General features: G+C 34.2%; 2 protein-coding genes across 2 annotated transcripts in view; one reads left to right on the top strand and one right to left on the bottom strand.

The window, feature by feature from the left end:
• LOC131853517 (tyrosine-protein phosphatase non-receptor type 9-like) overlaps positions 1 to 9,476 on the top strand; it is a 49,862-nt gene extending 40,386 nt beyond the window's left edge. The window contains exons 7-15 of the mRNA XM_059204431.1: positions 137 to 260; positions 1,237 to 1,313; positions 3,439 to 3,625; positions 4,041 to 4,204; positions 4,563 to 4,792; positions 5,698 to 5,834; positions 6,570 to 6,646; positions 7,132 to 7,289; positions 7,804 to 9,476. Of these exons, the coding sequence (XP_059060414.1) occupies positions 137 to 260; positions 1,237 to 1,313; positions 3,439 to 3,625; positions 4,041 to 4,204; positions 4,563 to 4,792; positions 5,698 to 5,834; positions 6,570 to 6,646; positions 7,132 to 7,289; positions 7,804 to 7,875 (1,226 nt within the window). The 3' untranslated portion in view covers positions 7,876 to 9,476. The remainder of the gene's footprint in view (positions 1 to 136; positions 261 to 1,236; positions 1,314 to 3,438; positions 3,626 to 4,040; positions 4,205 to 4,562; positions 4,793 to 5,697; positions 5,835 to 6,569; positions 6,647 to 7,131; positions 7,290 to 7,803) is intronic.
• A 2,728-nt stretch (positions 9,477 to 12,204) lies between these two features.
• The window catches only part of LOC131854482 (bumetanide-sensitive sodium-(potassium)-chloride cotransporter), a 36,297-nt gene continuing 25,579 nt past the window's right edge, over positions 12,205 to 22,922 (bottom strand). Inside the window, exons 9-20 of the mRNA XM_059205612.1 lie at positions 21,641 to 21,856; positions 20,914 to 21,145; positions 20,404 to 20,525; positions 19,558 to 19,693; positions 17,962 to 18,173; positions 17,264 to 17,505; positions 16,485 to 16,717; positions 16,000 to 16,172; positions 14,624 to 14,781; positions 14,255 to 14,391; positions 13,952 to 14,085; positions 12,205 to 13,624 (exon numbers count right to left, since the gene is read on the bottom strand). Coding sequence (XP_059061595.1) covers positions 13,511 to 13,624; positions 13,952 to 14,085; positions 14,255 to 14,391; positions 14,624 to 14,781; positions 16,000 to 16,172; positions 16,485 to 16,717; positions 17,264 to 17,505; positions 17,962 to 18,173; positions 19,558 to 19,693; positions 20,404 to 20,525; positions 20,914 to 21,145; positions 21,641 to 21,856 — 2,109 coding nt within the window. The 3' untranslated portion in view covers positions 12,205 to 13,510. The remainder of the gene's footprint in view (positions 13,625 to 13,951; positions 14,086 to 14,254; positions 14,392 to 14,623; positions 14,782 to 15,999; positions 16,173 to 16,484; positions 16,718 to 17,263; positions 17,506 to 17,961; positions 18,174 to 19,557; positions 19,694 to 20,403; positions 20,526 to 20,913; positions 21,146 to 21,640; positions 21,857 to 22,922) is intronic.

Raw genomic sequence — 22,922 nt, 5'->3', positions numbered from 1 at the left:
GAACTCAATAAAAATAAAACGCAATAAGATCTCAAGATTTACTCATTATACTTAAATATGGACTATGGTCAATTTTTGTACATTAAGACCAGGCGAGTATAAATAAGCATATAGTAGTAGTACGGTATGTCCTCAGGTATAATAGAGCACGAGGTCGCATGTGACATGACCAGTGATCGCACGGCCCGGCTCGGTGACAACGGCACAGACATGCACATCAGTGGCGACCCGCCATACACATGCGACGCCAACCCGCTCAGGTATTGTACCACACATGCACCTTTTTGTATAAATAATATTACAATGATGCATTATAATATGCATCTGCTTGCTGTAACGCGGATTTATCAGATAAGACTAAATGTATAATACATTGGATAAGAGGATTATTTTTCGAATAATTTATTTAATTAGTTTTTAATTCGTTTATATTAAGTTTTATTGTACAAAATAAGAAAAAATCTAAATACTACAAACTACTACAAACAAACTTACTGTTATCTGATTGTATAAAATAAAATAATCGTGTCAGTTGTCTAATAGGTAGTAAGTAGTAAATTATAATTCTACGTTTCGTACTGCCAGTTGTTAACGAAGAAGTGAGGAAGGTAAAGACGCAAGTGAGGTGGTGGGGGTTTTCGTGACCAGTCGAGCCGTGATTGGTCTATAAAGACAGACTTGTTATGGGGTAGTACTGCACTATGTTACTCGTATGATAACAATATTATGATCTGTTTGTGTAATGCTTAGTGTGTTATCTTGATTTAATTTTGTATTATTTGTTTCGTAGCATGTATTAAAAAAATACTACATTACTACGAAACAAAAATATTTTAATACATATGTCTTGAAAAATACTTAAGGACATTTACTAATCTTGTTCATAGTAATTATCTACATTATTCTTAGTTCAAGACCTCCCGCTCGCTTGTCATTCTCAGTAAGTGTTTACTACACGAACAATGATAATATTGCTGTCATTGTAGATAAAAAAATGTAGAAGGCTTCTCCGTTCAAATTCCCTTTGACTAAAATATTCAAAGACTACATAATCGTACAATGTATATGTAATTTACATACAAAAATATATCTATATAATAAAATTGTATTTATTTGGCTTTTGTGACAACTGCGGCGTGAAATCATAATGTGGCTTAAATTATAATTCCACAAAGATGCGAGATCTTCCGTTAAAATACATTTAAATATATCAAGGTTGTTCCTTTCCATTTACAGGCACACACACGGGTACAATGGAGATGTGAAGGGCAGGCATATAAACTCAGGGGATGAAGACGATTTAGATTTAAGCAGTGAGTAAATATTGTAATTTACATAATTCACACAACACAATCTCTTACAAATTCTCATAAATTTCTACCTAAAAATTCACAGTGTTATAGTGCTTCGTAGTAAAATATTTTATATTGAAACATATATACATAAAAAAAAGTATAATAGTTTTGTAATTAATGAAAAATACAGCAGCTAGTGTTCTCGAATACCATTTTCTTGATTAGTAGTCATAGGCGTTTATTCACAGTAGGTAATGCTTTGGAACTGAGATGAATAATTTAAAAGTGGTACCTACTTTGTTGTATATCACAGAGTTTGTCTAAATAGATATAAAATAGATACAGGATATTTGAGTATCAAGATGAGAGATCTAATTTAGCGGACTAGAGACAAGTAAAGCTAAGACCGTTATGGGGTGTATAGGAAGACAAAAAGACAAAACGCGACTTGTTTTGGTATGCTAAAAGTATTAAAAACAATTTGTGTTCTAGAACAGATAATAATATACTTTACCGTGCGAGTTATTTTTGCATCTGTCTAGGACGAACTTCACCATTTGTTTCACGTGACCCCGACCGCATAGCCTCTATGAAATAGCAATTTCGTTGGGTACCAAGAATTACTCGTTGCTTTTTAAGATCGACCTTCCGAGGCCATTACTTTAGAGCTTTACAAAGTTTATTGCCGATTCGAAATAACATTATTATATTTGAATAAAACCTCAAAACTGTACTTTTGTCATCGTATGACAGATTCGTTGATATGTGTTTAATTTATTTGTGATGTATCCATCTATTTTGTATGTTATAAGGATTTCTCACTAATTTATTGAACGAATTCAGATAAAAACATATCAGGTATGTGTATAAGACATTTATGGGTCTATATTTCGCTTACCAGAAACGTATATGTTTAGTTAGGTATCTCATTCTGATTTTTATTATTCACATTCACGTGTTTTTGAAACGTGGTGTGGTATAATAAGTCGTTGTTTTTAACGATTATATGTTTTTGAATCGCACAGTATTGACGTTAAACCGAAGGCGAATGTCGTAAAATACATTTTATGGTATAAAGAGTTTTATTGTAGAAACGGTTCATGGCAGCAACAATGCGTTTTGTTCTAATTATGCTATTGTTCTGTGAGTGATATACAATTAAGTACATTTTTTATTTATTCTTCTTCAACGTTTGTTATACTCATATAGAAACAAGTATTTTATTGGCTTGTCCGCATTGAGTAATTTATTTAGATTCTGCAATAATGCACGATAACTACTTTTGTTGGATCTCTCTACAAAAAAGCTGGTAGGAGAAAATAAGATCCAATTGCAAAATATATGTTATATACAAAGAAAACGAGGTTCTAGCTAATCAAGCATATAAATGCACCGAACTTTACAATGACTTATTGTAGTGAATAGGTCAAATGCTCGTTCGTAAGTGAGATATGCTAGTAATTAATAGCTTTCACTTCTACATGCCTTGTTAGTCTCATTTGATTGCGTGCTAAATTAGACCTGTTTAGTACAGCACTGGTTTCTCTCGAGAATTTGACTCCTAATTATCCTCCTAATTAATAGTTAAATAGTTATTATTCAATAGTTATAATTATTTCACTAATTTCTTAATTGTTTTATTACCCATAATTATTATTCAGTAGTTAATAAAACATATCATTTATATATAATTATTCATTGCACTTTTAAATACAGTAATAAACTTAAATATATACAGAGTGAGCAAAGGTGGACTTATCTCTAAAAGAGATCTCTACCAGTTAACCGAACAATGTGAATGTTTATTAAAGTGAATATTAACACACTCACAGGCGCCTATCTAGACTTCTTTTTTAATGCCTGAATATGCCATGAAGTCTGTGTTAATATATCATATATGTTGGCGGGCACCAATGATATGATGAGGAGGATGCCAGGCCAGGCAGCCAGACGAGCAGTCGAGGCGATTTAATTACGAACTCATCACAACGATTCCCGCGGAAGTCCCCGATGACTAGTATTGACGACTTAAGTTTTACTACCGACTTTAGTTTATCTATCCGACTTAGACGTCGCCGTAGGGCGCGGGCGACAGCATAAAATTAGAGAAGTCGAGATTTACCGATAACGTGTCGGTCGTCAGCTCGCGGTACGTGGTCGTCGGGCGAGGGCTCCCCGGGGCTGTCGGACGAGGAGAGCGGCGCGGCGGGCGGCGGCGAGAGCGCGGCGGCGCTGCTGGCGCGGGTGCGCGCGCTCGGCCGCCGCGGCCTGCACGCGGAGTACGACGACATCCGCGCGCGCGCGCCCGCCGGCACCTTCCACCACGCCAAGTGAGTGCCGCCCGCTAACACACACACCCACACACACAGACACACACTAACACTAACACTCACTCGCTCACTCCTCCCTCTACATCGATTATAGCAAATACTGGATTCCTAAAACGCACTCACTCACTTAGGTACTCACTCATTCGCTTACTGCTCCGAAATCGACTATAAGAATAGAATAGAAAGAATAGAAAATCATTTATTCAAATAAACTTACATCGAAGCACTTTTGAATAGTCATAACAATATATAAGTACAGGATTTCTGAAACAGAACATCTTTCTGTTAAAAACGATTATAACATGTAAAATGAAAAGTTATTTTCTTGGTAGCGTCAGTGGCAAGCTATCCCGCTTGTGAAATAATAGTGATCTATGAAGGCACCGGTATTGATTGAAAATGTTCTATACTCCAGATTGCCGAGTAATCTAGCCAAGAACCGTTACACAGACGTGTTGTGCTACGACCACTCGCGGGTGTTACTGTCGCAGTCGGATCCTGATGACCCTTCTACGGACTACATTAACGCCAACTACGTTGACGGGTACAAACAGAAAAATGCCTTCATATGCACACAAGGTATGTTGATATTAAAATAATATTTTAATATTATGTCTTACTAACAGATCTGTGCTAGGCTAGCTGACTGGGATAGTTGGCTAACAGTTTTCTGTAATTGTCTTAAATTCACATTGCTATTTTCGGATTGTCTCGTGTTAGATTATTATAATATAGACAATTGTACTTATATGGTTTAGGTGTATGTGGTGGTGGTGTGTGTGTAATACACCTACATAGTATTAGTTTAGGTTTTATACATTTTTTATACATATGTATAAAAAATGTATAAAATATAAAACCTGCGCTCTGCGTAATTTGGCACTAGACGGCGCTGTAGGTTACTTATTTGTATAATATTTGTTAATATTGGTGACAGGTCCACTGCCGAAGACGTTTGGCGACTTCTGGCGCATGGTGTGGGAGCAGGGCACGGTGGTGGTGGTGATGACGACGCGCGCCGTGGAGCGCGGCCGCGTCAAGTGCGGACAGTACTGGCCGCTGACCGCCGGCGGACGCGCGCTCTACGGGAACATCGCCGTCACCACCGAGGCCGTCGACCAGGAGGACGACTACATCGTCTCGCACCTACTACTCACCGACGTCAGGGTCAGTGTCGACTGTTTAATCATGCTCCAGTAGAGCAATTCTGTAAGCATAACTTACGAATTCGAAAGCGGAATCCGCCGTAAGATTATACATTAGCCTTCTGAGTTTTAGAAATATACGCAAACTTTATAGCTCAGTAGGAACTTTATATTTGACAAGTGTATATGAGTGAGTGCCTTGAGTGAAGCGATGAGTGCAATGAGTTGACAAAACGCTTACAGAATACTTACTCATTCTCTGAATGTCATAAGACATTATGACATTCAGACAGATTTCGCTTGGCATTAGTTGTTCTGACGAGTAGTTTAGTGGATACATTTAATGTGTTTGAGATGCACATAACTTGAATTCTTCATTAATAACGAAATAAAATATTTTCCACATGTTGAGGTTTTTGCTAGTTCTTCTTAACTGTAGTAGCTAGCCGAATTGGGCGATAGGGATAGTGATTAAACATTGATTTGTATAACCGGAAAGTGTACTATATGAATAAATGAATTTAAATTTGCCTAGATAATGACAGAGACTATATTTATAAAAGTGTAATTGTATGTGAACGGTGACCGATCGACCCTTTATTGTATGTGAACGACCAAATGAAGGGCCATTCATCCCGTGACAATTATTTTTAGCAGTTTTAACCCTCCCCTCCCTTATGATATGTGTATAGGTTTAAGACTAACCCCGCGCCTCACCCAAAATCACATACAATATTAAGTACCTACACTACGGTTTAGAAATCGCGCGCTTGACGAACAAATAAATACACTTAATATCTTACTAGACCTCGCTCCCCCTCGTCGTATTTGGTGACTTTTGCTTTCGAGCCTCACGCGATTAATGGACGGCCCCTAATCGTTGCGATAGCAGGATAGTATACCTCGTATGTGTGTATCTGTACTCAGACGGAGCAGAGCCGGCGCGTGTGGCACGGACAGTACACGCGGTGGCCCGACTACGGCGTGCCGGGCGGCGGCCGCGCGGCGCCCGTGCTGCGCTTCCTGCAGCGCGTGCGACGCGCGCAGCACCTCGCGCTCGCCGAGTACGTGCCCAATCTCATATATATATTTCAATTTAAAATATACCGCATGTGTTATTCTGATGCATATATTACTCTAAACTTTCATCAAAATCCGTTTTGCGTGAAATTGTAGCAAACATCCATACTTGAATACGCTTTTATAATATTATTAAGATTTATTTATTTCAATATTACAGCGCTATAATAGAATATCTAAATCAGTAAAGATCTAACGTAACGTAAGAGTGCATTACATGTTTTTGAATTTCTTGCCATCTTATACACAATAACACGCAAGTATACCTTCCTTTTGAATCACTCTATAAAACATATAAGCGAACAAACCTCGGCGACGACTTTATTTTATACTATGTAAAGATGATATCTCGGTGCAATTCACACAGCATTATCTAGTCTTAAACTAAGCAGAACTTGTATTATGGGTACTAGACGACGGATACATAGATACATTTTTTTTTGCAAATACATGATATATAAAGAAAACACTATAATATAATTCAAATATGTAATACAAAGAACGAAATTATAAGACGCGCAAGACATTCTCTGTGACGAGATGTGAAATGGTTAGGTCCTATTTGCACCTCCCCTCGACCCCTCCTCCCTCTCAAGATGCATAACTCAACCTTACTAGTGGAAGCTATTTCTTCTATTCTATTGCTTCTATTCACTATTTTCTGTTCAAAATTATATTTTCTTTTAATATGTCATTATTTTGCATTATTTCCATTGTAGCCTCGGAGACGCGTGGGCGGGTCACAGTAGAGGGCCGCCAATCGTCGTACACTGTTCAGCTGGAATAGGCCGAACTGGTAAGCTATAGTTTTATTGATATACTAATGGTATACGCTGATTATGAGAACGCAGGCATAAGGACGTAATCAGATATTTCATCGAGTTCACCGGTATAATCACAATGTTTAAAGGGATCTCTCGGAGGTCTATTAGTTAGAATGAATATACTAGTTAGTATATTCTGCGCTGGACGTGCGCGGCACGGTGGAGCGATATATATAAACATATACTATACATATGTATATGATGTGTGTAGGCACGTTCCTGACGCTGGACGTGTGCGCGCTGCGACTGGCGCACGAGGGCGCGGTGGACGTGCGCGGCACGGTGGAGCGATATATATAAACATATACTATACATATGTATATGATGTGTGTAGGCACGTTCCTGACGCTGGACGTGTGCGCGCTGCGACTGGCGCACGAGGGCGCGGTGGACGTGCGCGGCACGGTGGAGCGATATATATAAACATATACTATACATATGTATATGATGTGTGTAGGCACGTTCCTGACGCTGGACGTGTGCGCGCTGCGACTGGCGCACGAGGGCGCGGTGGACGTGCGCGGCACGGTGGAGCGCGTGCGGGCGCAGCGCGCTCACTCCATACAGATGCCCGACCAGTACGTCTTCTGTCACCTCGCCATCCTTGAGTATGCGGTCAGTACCATTCGTTACTTTATACTCTACATATTTATGGCTTACGGCCTCGGTTGATCAGTGGTTTTGAACACAGCTTTAGTTCCGATGGTCGCGAGTTCGATTCCTCGCACGGTGTAAACATTTGTATTCAGGAGTAGAATTGATTGAATCGGTCTGTATTATGTATTTACAAAGAAAATTGTTGTCGACCCATAACATCTTGGAACTAGAGGAAGTGTGACTTGTCTAGAAGTATTATTATTATTATGGCATGTTGCTTCCTCCGGTAATAATGGTATATACTCGCGGGGCACCAGCGGTACCCGGTCATCCTATATCTTACAGGATGAAAACAAAGTCAAGTCCATTAGCGTACCCTTGCCAATACTCAACAGAATTAACGGCGGGCCATTAGTCTTAACACTAAGAGTATCTTTTCTTAATTAATTACTATTGTCATTACCATTAAAATGGAGTTCCGTTAAAATGAAGATGAAATGAGAGGTTATTAAAATGTATTTGCTTTTTATAGGTAATGCAAGGCTATTTGGAATCGGCCGACTTGTCTGGATTCGACGAAGAGAACGACGACGAGTCAGAATGAAGACTGTCGCGGCCTTTGTGCGTCTGTTTGTAAGACGCGACCCCGCGAACCCGTGACCTGGCCGCCGGCCGTCAGCCCGCATCCGGCGGCGCAGTGTACAGTGAGCGAGTGACGAGTTATAGCCACATTGATAACAAACCACCAAACATACAAACCCGTGTCATAGGATCTCAGTTCTACAGACCAAAGATCGCGCGCATCGTACAGTGCTACCGTTCCACGTCTACCCGCCATGGTATTGCACAAACGAGAGATGTGTTCATTAGAATAGTGTAAGTGAGGGACAGTGTCATGGTAACTAATCGGAGCATGGTCACTCATCACACAGTTACAATATACGAATAATATAACACATTACGTCAGCGATTCAATGTCTGTCGGATCGGAGCCCGCCCGTAGTATAAGCGATAGTGAAATCATTATAAAACAATGTTCCTGTAGAGTGAATAAGAACTGAATTCGGAACAAACTTTGGAAGGCAACCTCTTAATTCAAGTATTTATTTTTTATATTTATAAAATTCTTTGTAACCAAAAATATTTTCCATAAATTACTTAAGAATTATTTATGTAAGAAGTATGGCTGTGTGAAGATTTTCGTCGATAATTTATGTAGTTATGTATGTTTACATTTTATTTCAATGAAATTGTATGCCTCTAATAGTATGAATATAGTAATTTTTATATAAATATATTTTTATCACTAACAAAATTTCACAAATTTGATACTATTTTATATGTTGAGGTGCTGGTACGATATTTTATATTGCGTAAAGGAAATGTCTCACAACTCCTATTCATTGTTCACTTGCAATCACCGCGATGTGGTGTGTGCATTTATTAATATTGCTAATTATTCGTCAGTATTATATGCACTGAAACATCTAGATATCACTACAAATATCATACGAATAATTTTTATATCGATAGACTGAGTAAAAGTTATAATGCTCCAAAATTATAATTTTACACTAGCAGTTCGCATTATGAAAATATGACTGAATCATACGTTTATATTAAAGTAATTGAACATGAGCACCAATAAATTAACGCCTGTAATAAAAAACAAAGTTATATTTACTACTAGTGAAATATTATGGATTTATAGCAAAATGACTATTTTTCAAATATATGTTGCTACATATCTCGTAGATATTTCAAAAAGCATAGTATGAAGAATCACCGTCCTGTCACGCTATATACATATCGCCGTATATTTAAAACTATTTTCATTTATGTGCTCTCTATAAAAACACACATTTAGACTGTATTTATGCTCTCCATTGTTAAAAATTATGGAGCATATCCACTATAAATTTTAAATCTCGATTCAAACTAAAATATTCTCAGTCTTAGAGTATATTTATCCGTAATGTGTATTTTATTACTCTAGTTCTTCATTATGCTGTGGTCGCTACAAATGTTGTGTATACGGCAATGGACTGAAAATAAATCTGGACGTGGCTAACTAGCATATTTTCTTATATACTATAAAATTAAGGAAATTGTTAAACTGAATTAACTGTTGATTCTGTATCTGTAAATATTTTTTTTGTTAAATCTAAATGAAACCCCCTTGTGAAATATTGTGTGAAATAAAAAATGTAATATATTTATTTGATTTGTTTTATTTATTTCTATATAAGTGTTTATTGTCAGGGAATATAGTATGAAATTAGATTAATAATTGGAATTATATATACTTTGGGTGTACATTTTTTACTTTAAAAGTTTAATAAATAAAATTAAAAAAGAACGTTTCTTTTTTAATTTTATTTGTTAAGTTTAAGGAGTCTTAGATAATTATGTCAAGAAACCTGCGGAAATAGAACTCGATTTATTAAAAAGTTATAACATTGCGTTTAGTAGTGGCCATGCATAGTTTTCAAACAATTGAAGTACTAGCTTCATTTATATGTGGTGTTGTTACATATTGAGTACAGAAATGGCGTTCCCGCGAACAAACAGCATGGGCGGCAAGTCCTTGCTCAACATCTCCAGCCACGATATATACCTACAAGGCAACAGGCACCGATCCCTGATATAAAGTTTAATAAAATTATTATTTATTTTACTTTATACATGACAAAAATATGAAATTTACTCCTTATAATATTCGTTTAAACATTATAAGACGTGTTTATCATAATTATTCTTAATAAAGTAACTAACCGACTACAGAACGTCTACTTCATTACAACTGTAAATTTTATTAGAAATTGTATAAACTACACTAAATTCCTTAGCAATTAAGCAAATGAACTAACATACGCAAAAAGAGATTATGTTTTATAGGTACGTGCCTGAACAGTATTAATTTTACACACTATGCTTTAGTATCTACCTAATTTCATCATGATAGATTTTTATATATGTACATTACCCTAAAAGAAATACTAAATAATCAGTATAGTTCTTTATTTCCTCTATGAAATTATCCAATAAAATGATTTTCTGACTATTTATTGTGTAAAAGTTTTAGCAGGTGTCAGTTGGCATCTCTACATTAGGGAAAACAACAGAAACAATTTATTTACAGATTGAGTGTTTTAATTAAAGGTATAAAGTAAAAATACTAGTACTACTACATCATTTTCAGTTGTTTTAAAGCCATTTATAAGGTTGCTGAATAAAATCCATGTAGCGTCGGTGAGCGACTCCTTTATATTTGGGATTAACGAAAGCACTTTGTATTCAATGCGAAACTTTACTAGTAGATTTTCCATACTATCAACACAAATTGTTCATCAAGGAATAATATATCGAATAGAATTAATGTAGCATTTATATTGGTGAATGTAACATAAAATAATTACGAATTGAAAAAAAAGAGTAGTCTCATAGTTATTATCTCATAATAATTATTTTACTTTAATTATTAAACGAATTATTACCTACTTCTTTTTTAATAGATGATAATGGAACGGTGCACTCGTTTGATCTAACGGTTTACGTTGGCGGGTCACCAGTAGAGAATAATAGGATGATTATGAGGTCAGATCAGTTACCTGATCGTGACAAATTCACCATGAATTCTTATCAAGATGGCTTACATATTTCTTAGAGTTAGTTAGTTCCTTTTTAAGTTAGGACAATTACTAGGGTATACGAACTATTGTTTCGCGTCTTACATATCGTGGTGCTAGCGCGAAGATTCGAAGTTATTTTTCAAAAGAGAAAATAATTTACGGCCCTATTATTCAGAACTCTATTGTCCGTTTTTGACAGAACGAAACGTTATTTTAGTAGACGAAATTGAAATACCTTTGACGTTGATTTAACTGTAGGTTTAGCACTCATCTAGACTACAAACAACGTTGTTTGTAAATTCAAAGAGGTAAATTAATTTTTTTTCATAAATAATCCGTAAATGACTATTGGTGAATGGTTGTAGGTAGAGTCAGAAATTGAGAGAAGTTTGTATGTATGTGTTACTGCGTATAACAAGGTACGACATTAGATGTAAAATATTTATTGATAGAATGAATACTAAAATCAGTTACAAACGTTGTTTAATTACAAAAAAATGTCTTTCTACACTTTCGTTATTTTTATAAATTAACTTACACAACTACGAAATAATATAAGAATTATATGACAAAAATAGAGAGTCAGATGACATGATTGTGTATAATTTGTACCGTAATTTAAATTAATTCGTAGTTTTTAGTTTAAATTTATTTTATATGTATAAGTTTGGTGGGTAGTCGACTAATGCGGTATCTTCGTTGATTTTATTATTGGCAAGCTCGTTAATATTAATTTGAGTGTACTTTTGCAAGAACTACTCTCACATTAATATTAACGAGATGTAAAGTATATTTTGTTATTGGGATTTTTTTATATTTATAATAATAAACATAGAAAGACAAAAGCTATTGCAGCAACATAATTATTTCATTGACAGCTAAAGATATAATTATAGAACAGAACAGAAATCACAGATAGCAAGTGATATATACATAAATTTATAAAATACATATTAGAAATAATATATCCGGTTATAAGAACAGAACTACCTACAAAATATTTAAGTGTTTCATTAAATACTTCAATTTAGTTTGATAATCAAAAATATACCTATTTACATTAAAAGCAATAGAAAAATACACGGAAAAAATATTAATAATATCTATCACTATAAAATCATATAATTAAATCAAATAAGGTGTAGGCACAAATAAAAGATTCTTTAGGGAAACAAGAAGTGTGATACGTATATCACTTGGTATACTTTGAAAAAGAAACTAATAACTATAAAAAATAATTATGTAATGTGGTGCAATAAAGAGTATAAATAACATAAAAAAACTGTAATATTGGTCACGATGGTTTTATTGTCTTGTACTTGTTGTTACAATTTGTTATATAATTACATACAGATTTACATTTGTATCCCAAAATTATTATGGATGCGGTTTGGAGAGAAGGAATTTTTAATGTCTAAGAAGATTTATCGAGTGAGTATATTATACGTTTATGCCCTCCATCATCTGAGAAACGTATAAAATCATAAATTTGTATCATATAATATTTCATATCCTCACTCAATATAGATAAATCGTCCTTAAAAATAAATCTTATAGTTGGCATCTTGTTTACATCTTGTTTACGTCTTGTACAGCAGGGGTACAAAAGATTACTGAAGTATAGAAAAAATATTAAGGTAATATTTATTCTATGCCTAATATTAGTAAATTACTTTAAAATATAATTTATAAATATTAAAAATATAATAAAAATTATAATCTATTTATAACTACAATTAATTTAAGTTACAATCAAAACGAATTTTATGCTACGCGTTTTGTTGTTTTCACTATTACGACTTTATATTGACAAAACTTGTATAGTGGATGTACAATTTAATTATTTTCGGGAGGAATTACACAGAAGATCTACGAACCTATTACGTTGTAACTTTTGTATAAAATTAAATAACAATTTACATGTAATGCTCACAGGTAATTTGTTAGTACAGGTTACAGTAATCTTGTAAATATCATATAGTTTGTTATACAATTCACGTTGGTTTATTTGTATAATGTCGGTCCACTCAATGTTTTTAATTTTGTAGAGAGATACGTTGAAAGTTAAAAAAAAGCAATAAATATTATACATTAGGCCCTACTAAAACTTGATTATTTATGTACTTATTTTAATAATAAAAAAAGTTTGTTCATTGTGTCTTTGGATATATTTTTATTTAGTAATTTGGTTCTTATTAATCTTATTATATATAATTAATTTCATTAATTAGGTATTTAATATATACAATTATAAAACTAGTAGTGTAAAATTATTAGAAAGTATCTAATACTTAGTCATATTAAAAATTGACATTAACTATCTCTACCTACCTAGAATTAAATAACTGTAACATAATTTAATTATGTAAATTACTTTAATTCTGCACTTAGCTCTGTTTAATGCAAGTTAAGTACATTATAGCTGTTTATTTATCTAAAATAGTTTACCTGCCTAATAATGTATCTACACGATTATTTTCATTCAATATAAGTAAAATTAAATTTAGAAATAACAATACAATAAGTACAGTCAAGAAGAATAAGCTAAGAGTTTCAAAAACTTTGGTTAAATAACAGCGATCACTATTAATATTTACTTAAATGATTTTAAGAATAAAAGGTGAGCACCGACGTGTGGTTGCCTCTGACGTATAGGACCGGAGGAAGGTCCCTGCTCAGCATCTCTAGCCACGCCATGTACAGCGGGGCTGACACCGAACCCTGAGGTACATAATCATATCTTATTGATGTAGCACACATCTATATAGATAAAACATATGTCTAGTAGTAGCAGTGGTTTACTGCATTCAAAGTAGTGAGTACAGTTTGGCTAACAGAATAAATTATAAATGTCAATATATGTTATATTATATTCGAATTGTTGAATTTCTCGTCGTTCCGAATAGCAGAATAACTACAGAAACACCAGAAAAACGGTTCTAAAGAAATTTAATTTTCTGATACATTTGGCATGAAACATCATCCGACTGAACCAAATAACATGTGATCGTACTAAATTTCACAAACATGGTACGATTTCAAACTTACCTTTCTGGGCATAGGCAATGACATAACGACCAGCCGCGCCTCCTTCGAGTTGGCCAGCAACAATTCGCGGAGCCGCAGCTGTCTGTTTGTTTTCTCCGCTAACGTTAGCAACTCTGTTTCGTTGATACAATAGTCTAGAATATAATAATTAATTATTTAAAATTAGATTTCCTTTTCACATGATATGTTATACATCATTTATCTGTAACTGAGAATGAGGCAGCCATATTGCATACACTGGCATATTACGAGTATGTCCATTAATATAATGTCATGTTGATAAAGAATAAATTATGACAGTACCTTCATTTTCTCCGACAAATTTCTTTATAATTTCATCGAACATTCTCTTCGTGTCTTCCTGTGGAGGCTCAGTTATATCTTGCACCATTGTCAATGACGAATAGTCTATTCGGAACTTAGAAAGCAAGTTGGCCATACTGAAATAAAAGTGTGAGAATAGATGAGAAACTAATTTTATTATAGGTCATACAATAATTAATTTCACCTTTAGTCTAGGGTAACCGAAACAGAAATTCAGTTTCAGCTGAAATTGAAACATTTTCTGCAAATAGTTAATAGTACTCTTCTACAAATTTCGAGATTCTATTAAAGGATATTTTTCCAATAATTAATTAATAATTTTTGGAATGGATTTTATAATAGTCTTACTTTCTTTCTTCAAGCTCCATTTCATGACGTCGATTGGCAAGGGCGAAGATTCTCAGTTTGCAGTTGGCCCAAGATGACCGCTGAGAGATAATATAAGGTAATAGGATAGTGAGACCGCCGTCGTCGTATAACCACCATACGTCTAAAGTGCCCGCTTCCTGTAATTATTTAAAATGGCTGAGCAAAATAATTTTTAATAAAATCGAAACCTTATATATTAAGGCACGGCGGACCAACCAAGTTAGCTTAACTGTTGAGCGAGACCAAGAACAGAATTTAAACTTTATCGACTTAAGAGCTTATAGTCCGAGATCCCGCTGCAGAATCAGTGTACCCATCGACTGTTTGCTGAGAATTTATATCTACCAGGTTGCCTATCAAAATGTGGCCGCTAGTATTTTTAATTAAATTATTAATAATTCATAATCCGTAAGAAATTTCATTGACTTGTTTTTTCAGTAAAATGTCGTTCACTTTACGGCAACATCTATAAAGACTGTGAAAAATCATGGTTGCCGTTGCGCACCTGAACACCCACAACGTACATTTAATTTATATATCAAATTAAAGCTAATTTTTTTCTGTTTATTATCATATACGGTTGCCTAATTAAATCTGGCCGCAAATAAGGGTTGCTGGCTATTAAATATAGTAAATATTAAAAGTAGAGTGAAAGAGAGCTAGCGCGTAACACCACTAGTCAAACGAGGATAGCGATTGCTAGCTGTCGGACAGTTTAATTGCGCATGCGTCAGACGCATGCGCAATGGCATGGCATGCGTCAGACGCATACTATATTTAATAGCCAGCAACCCTTATTTGCGGCCAGATTTAATTAGGCAACCGTATATGATAATAAACAGAAAAAAATTAGCTTTAATTTGATATTAAATTATGAATGTACGTTGTGGGTGTATAAATGTAATAAAATCATACCTGTGTACTGCGAAGACGGCCAGGTGCGCAACGGCAACCATGATTTTTCTTTATAGATGTTGCCGTAAAGTGAACGACATTTTACTGAAAAAACAAGTCAATGAAATTTCTTACGGATTATGAATTATTAATAATTTAATTAAAAATACTAGCGGCCACATTTTGATAGGCAACCTGGTAGATATAAATTCTCCTAATGATAAATATATGTAAAAATTTGGTTTTCAGCAAACACTCGATGGATACACTGATTCTGCAGCGGGATCTCGTACTATTATAGTTATACTACTACATAGCTGAATAATGTAATCCGCCGTAATATGAAACGACTCCAATTTTTATTACGACTGACTTTACTTTATTACGGCAAAGACTACTTAAAATTTAGCTAAAATAAGCAGTAGAGATATATGTAAAGATAGATATTAAGAATAACTAACCTGTTTTTTCTGGAATAAGCTCATTTGTGACAACTGATCCTTTGATATTTCGAGCCCGTTGGATGTTTTATATACAATTTGCCTGTGGAAATCCATTTTTTTATCCTTTTTCTTCTCTTTGGTGTCTTTTTCAGATATCGTGTAGGAGCGTGTTATCGGCATATTTAGTAAACCTAAAAGAATTTTAGAAAAGTATATAACGAAAAAAATATATATATGTCAATTTTATAAGGATACCTATACGATTATTTTATGTTTGTCTACTATTAACTGTCAATGTACTCGAGCGATACTAATTCGAGCGTAACTAGAATTACATATTAAGAACAGTATATTGGGTTTACGCTCCTACCCAATACGCTTAAGTAATAACATGAACTGTAGGAAAAAACATTAATATAAAAAAAATTACAGTCTTCAGCGACTAGAATATCCTACAAGCTTAAACGATTTTAGATTTGATTAGAATAATAAATTTGACTGACTAGTGAGATTGTTCCTGCTGGTGGGCTGCGAGTCTGGCGAGCGTATGTCGAGGTCAGAGTCTGCGTGCATAATGTTGGAGGGCCCGCGGCGCACGCGCAGGTCTCCGCTGCCGCTGGAGGTGGCGGTGTGCCCGCCGGCCGGCGTGGCCGTCGCCTCCTCCACCGCCGTGCCGTGGTCCAGCCCGCCAGCTACGCGCACTATCGCCACCGCCAGGCGGTTCTCGAATGCCGTACTGTTCACATACCACGCCATTTTAATGAACGATTTATATATCGGATATCTTTTGAAGATTTAAATATATAAAATAATAGAAATAGAAATAATCTTTATTCAAATAATATTAAGTTTACTTGAATAAAGATTATTTCTATTTAAACACTTTTGAATTTTAGTTATATTTTTTTTATTCTAACAATCATTCGGAACGTAGACTTATCACAAAAATGAGCAGGAGGAGCATTTGCGTAAATGCGCGGAATTACATCTTTAAGAATTTTATATGAGTATCAAACTGCCAAATAGCAAAGTTCAAATTTATATGGGATTACATGACAAGTACAAGATTTCAAATAAAAGAAGACTCGTAAAAATCGGTTCACGTGGAAATAAAGTTTATTTATTACTATCAAGCTGACCTCAAGGTAAAAATCAACCGTCACACTACGCCCAACACGTCACTATGTGACGCCTTGGATAACACTTATGCGTAGTCATTTCGGACGACTAAGTTCTCCTGTAATTACATATACAATTTTGTTTTCAGTACAATTATGCTTACTGTAACACATTGAAGTATGATACAAGATCGTGTGCTGGTGCAGTGGTCCAGTCGGATTTGTACCCCATAAGCAATACATTGGGAGCCAATCGTCCAACACCAGCGGCCTGCATAAGTGCTCTCGCGCCAAGCTCGAAGTTGAACCCATTGACAGCGCTGCAGAAAGCTCGGACCTTACGTCCACGAAGCCATTCATCCCCTGATCGGTTGCGGGACGATTGCTCCTTATATGACAGCTTTTTCTGTAAGTCATGTATTTCTACATTAGTCTATTGATTAATAATTCATAAAACACAACTTTTAGATATATTTAGCTGTTTGAAAGAAAGTAAGTAGTTGGTTTGTAGCTTTACTGTACTGTAAAAAATACTGAAACTACAATAACAGAAGAATACTGAAATAACACTTTTTTTTGTGTTGTTTGATATAAAAAAAAATGTAATGGAAATACTAGTGTATGTACGTAAATCTTGACATTATAATGTGAAAAATATGTAGAAATATTTAAAACTAATTGTTTAAAATAAAATATTCGGTTCAACAAATTGATATCACAGGTACAGCGGTACACCGTTAAATCTTATAACAGTCGAGTTTCCGAGATAAATGTACAGACTATATGGAAATTTGTTTTCCCACATTGAGATGGATATTTTATGGACAAACTTAATATTCACGAATAAACTTAATGAACATACCTCTGAAATGTTCCCAACAATCATTAATGATCCAGCTTTAGTGATAAGGTATCCGAGGTCAACAAGCGCCGGTCTGGTCTGCGGGGTCCCCGCTAACACTAACAGTTGGGGCCAATAGTTCTTAACGTGTTCCCCTGTGCGGGCCAGGTTGTGGGCACTGGATAATGCAGTTTTATACATTTGCGCTTGGGTGCTGCTACCCCAGTTAACATCTGCGAAATATTAATAAAAATCGTGGTATTGTAACTAATATACATATATAAGACGGCCTCGTTGGTGTAGCGGTTTAGTACACCGTTTTATTTCCGATGGTCGTAGATTCGATTTCTATGTATAAATATATACGAGTATGTATACCTAAATTTTTTGTAAATAAGAAACGTAAATTTCTATATATATTACGTTTCTATTTACAAAAAATGTGTCTAATTATATCTATTCATTGTTTAGTACCCATAACACAAGCTATGCTTAGCTCGGGACTAGATGGTGCTGTGTATGAATTGTCCTGGGTTATTATTATTATACGGTACATATACCGCAACGACTGGTAACCCGGATAGTAGAGATCGGAAAATAGACTTAGATATAAGTCTATAAGAACTAGCTAATTTAAAACAATATTTATAATATATTTAATGTATTTAGATAAATTTGTAAACCATACACATATAAAAACTTATATATATGATTCTCTCAATCACACTATGTACTGATATAAAATTAAAATCAACGAACTATTAATGCTCTACTTCTAAACATACATAATTTAGGGAGAACTAGGTGTTCGTTGTTCAGTAGTTTTGAGGAAGAAGGGTACTTGCTTATATTCTATTAATAACCAGCTTTCGCAATTCGATTTCAATAACAAGTTAGGAGAAAATGATGCAATAATTCATGAAGTTTATTCGGTTCTGATTTACCGGCAGCCGACAGTGGTTATTTTTGTTACTGAGCAACTACCGATATTACCGTTACTATTGCAGATTTAATATTATTGCTTATCATTCAAATATAAGATCTCATCTTCTGTTGACAAGGTCACTATCTCATGCATGAAATTAAAATGTACAGAAAATATGGTTTCGCAGAATTGAACAAATGACAACACAATAGATCAAACTGTTTTATACTTTCACACATGTTCTTGACAGTACTCGTAAGCTGGTGTTCAAACTATGAGTAATGTAATGGATCATTTTGATTTATTTGTAGTAATTACTCTAGAGCTTGTTGATCAAATTAACTTCTTAAATTTATCGTCGAACTACGCGTCAAACACTACAGATCTTCATTCTTAGGTAGCGTAGTGGAAATTCTACATATTCAAAAGAGCAGTTTGCGTTTTCAATCCTACCGTACACTTTCTAATTTTATGTCCCTAGAGAAGCTAAAGGTAAGACACTACAAGTTCTTTTTTTATAAGTTAAGGATAGGTTACAACGTATAATAATAGCACCCAATTTTGATAGTTACCTACTATGTAGTCAAATAATAATTGTACTAATCTAATCATATAGTCCGAATGACATAAAAACGACCCGGCTGGGTAACTAAAATCGATCAGCAAACACAGCTTTTCCGGCGTGTTAATACCTGGTTTCCGATAATGCACGATGAGGTAGAGCGTGAAGAATATGGCGAATGTGACGAGCGACATGATCCAACTGATGAGCAACATAATTGCAACACACATCAGGAAACCGAGCAGAGACAGCCATACGTTGTAATACTGTGGAACAAATTGTATCTAATTGTAAAAAAAATATGACTCTTCTTTTCTATAGGTGGATAAGGTACATTTTAAGATGTAGTATTTTTTAAAATTTCGACACTCAATTCATAGGTAAAATTAAAAAAGTATCTATATATTTATGGTACAATTTATTGTGAATCGTAATATTGTTTACAGAAAGTGGCATTACACTTTCGTTTATAGACAAAAAATACTATATTATTGTAATTTGGTACAAGTCACTTTTCACTAAAAACATCAGTAGGATATAATATAACAATATTACTAATATACTATACTGGGACTGTGCATATGTACATCATATTACAAAGTAATTGTGAATATAAGTTGAAAACTTCAAGATCTTATAACGATTAAAAAAATGTTTCTCATGTTTTGTTGTATTTTATTCTTGTCATTTAATCTGTAAATTACTTTAAACACCAAATAGGCGGAAACACTTCAAGAAACATGTCATATAATTTTTGTCGTCTTAGAATAACTACTATACTGATCCATACATATATTAGGTATATAGATATAGTGTGTCTCTTTCTCTCATATTTAAAGGGTGGAACGAATCATAATGAAATTTATCGTAAAAATAGCTAGTATTAAATATAGTAAATATTCTATACAGATATTCAATTCATGATCTGAAAATGAAATTGATGTCAATAGTGAATCAAATAATATTTATAACTTACTCTGAAAGTAGGTCGCCAGCCGAGAGGGCGAACAAGTGCCGCGTGGAATGTGCAGAAATTTATCAATGCGTACGATGTTAGGTAGAAATTTGAGATAAGAGGAGCAATAGTGTTCAAATCAGCTGCAACAAATATTACTATTGTTGTAATACAAAATTATATGCAAGCCAAATTCAATATATTAGTCCGACAAAAAATATTTTCACAAATTTCACTGAACCATGTCGGCCATATCTAGGCTTACTATTCTTTAATACATATCAAAAAAAATTCAGTCCTTTCTTTCTTCTTTAAAATCTTACATTTAGAGTCAATCATCTACATTTCAAATGGCTTATATCATTATTCAAGTATTTATATCTTATACCTATATAATACATTTGATATTATCTGTACTATCGAGTATCCTTTACAAAAACCGGATTTATCAAAAATAAAAATAATTACTATAAGTGGGTATATAGTTACTCAATAAAGCTTAAATAAATGAATGGCTAGCCATTTACTGACCAATAAGAAGGAAGACCAAAGAGACCAGGAAGGTTAGCACATATCCGCGGTAAGGCTCTCCATGCTTGCCATAAGGTTTGGAGAAAAAGATGAGGCCGGGGTAGATACGGTCGACTCCAAGAGCTTGAATTAGTCGAGGCACCGACAGCAGGTTTGTAAGAGCAGTGGACAGAGTTGCCGCCCAGCAGCCCCCGTAGATCAGTGGACCCCATCCCGACATCAGTTGCATAACCTGAGGAATTATTTATCAATATAGAAATTTGAATCGGTATATAATTCAAATTTATATACTAACTAAGGATCAAATACAATAATAAAACGAAAATATTTATAAAATAATTTTAGTTGCTATGAAATTGTGTACCTACATATATTTTTTAAATGAATAATCTACTAAGCTTGACATTATTTGGTAAAAAATACTATAAGACCAAAAATGATAGATCGAAATGTGACATAATGCGGAACGCATTGACATTTATCAATAACAGATAACAATTATGTAGTTTTGGGTAAAAATAACAAGCATTTGTTTTGTAATATTATATATATTGTATAATTATGATATTTATTGTAATACCGTTAACCAATTTTAGAATTATTTAAATAATTCTTTGTCAGTTTCGAAACATGTTTTTTATCATCCGGCTCAAAGGACCATGGATACTTTCGTGATGAAAGTTAGTAGGCTGTTGTAAAGGAGTTTTAATTTTTATTACACACATACCGAATAACTATTATGCAGTCCATATTTGCAAGTACCATTAGTATACATGCAGTCGCCAATTTCACTGATGTTGTAGGTTCCGTTGACGATAAGGCTTGTCATTCCGTTAGCGTCCCGCAGCGCTCCGCCCCCGGAGAATAGCACCATCAGGGCATAACTTAACATAGAGATCAGCAACGCCAGAAGAGTGCCTTTGGGGATTGCAGAAGCGGGGTCCTACCAATACAAAAAGTTAAATGAATATCTGAAAAGTTAGTTATATAAATATTAATTGCAAACTTTATCTGATCCCAGTAGAAATCGCTATCCTTGGTAGTAGGTTCAATATAATGATTAATACTAAAAGAGAATTGACATGAAAACGGTAGTCAATTATATGTGATGACGATAAATATAAAATAAAGTAAAACATCAATTTATTCGCAATTGGAGCGAGGTCTGATATACTGACAGACTTAATTGACCTAACAAAACAACAGTAATGATTTTTGTTCAATCACAGCACAAATTATTTCAACTTTTAAATGACAGTGAACAAGCCTATCGTCAGGGTGTGCTGTTATTATTAATTTAGTACTTCAACTTTAATTGTTTATCGTCTTGTATGTGTAATCATAAAATACACCGGGAATAGAATTGAGTCACCAAATAATTGCTACTTCAATTGGCTTCAATGGATGGAGGCGCTGTCATTCGATTGGACGAATAAAATATAAGAAATATAATACCTATAGAAATAGCATTGGTTAAATAAATTGACATCTGTTTTGCAATATTCATTCGATTTGCTTGATTAGAAAAATCGTTTATGATATCGCAATGTAAACATAATCTGTCTTTCAAACTGCCTGCTCGTCGTAATCGATAGGCCTATCATGTAAGGACAGACAATGTATTTCACATTTAATAGAGAGTTTGATATCTTGTTTTTTAAATATACAAACCTTTTTATAAAACGTCTTTAAAGTTTGAAAACTTATACCATATTCTATTTTTTTTTTTATAATTAACAAACAATATACCTACTACTCTATTAATACGTTGGCACACCTGTAGGTTTCATTACATTGCTCTTGGGATTATATCTGAAAATTTACACACAGTTTGCCACCACGCTTTTATATCTATTTATTGAAATAATTAAGGTTCTCTAATTAATTGTTTACATTCTAATGAACGTGTAATTTATATGGGCTATGCAGTATTAATTAAATTGAGTAACTAGCGTAATTTGTTTTCGCTGGCGTCACCAGATTACACCAGGTGTAAATGTAAAATGAAG

Source organism: Achroia grisella, unplaced genomic scaffold, assembly GCF_030625045.1.
Source record: "Achroia grisella isolate CSIRO2021 unplaced genomic scaffold, CSIRO_AGI_Agris_v1 utg1186, whole genome shotgun sequence".
In the NCBI taxonomy this organism is placed as follows: Eukaryota; Metazoa; Arthropoda; class Insecta; order Lepidoptera; family Pyralidae; genus Achroia; species Achroia grisella.
The sequence above is the reverse complement of the archived record's forward strand: the minus strand, read 5'-3'. Positions and strand labels throughout refer to the sequence as shown.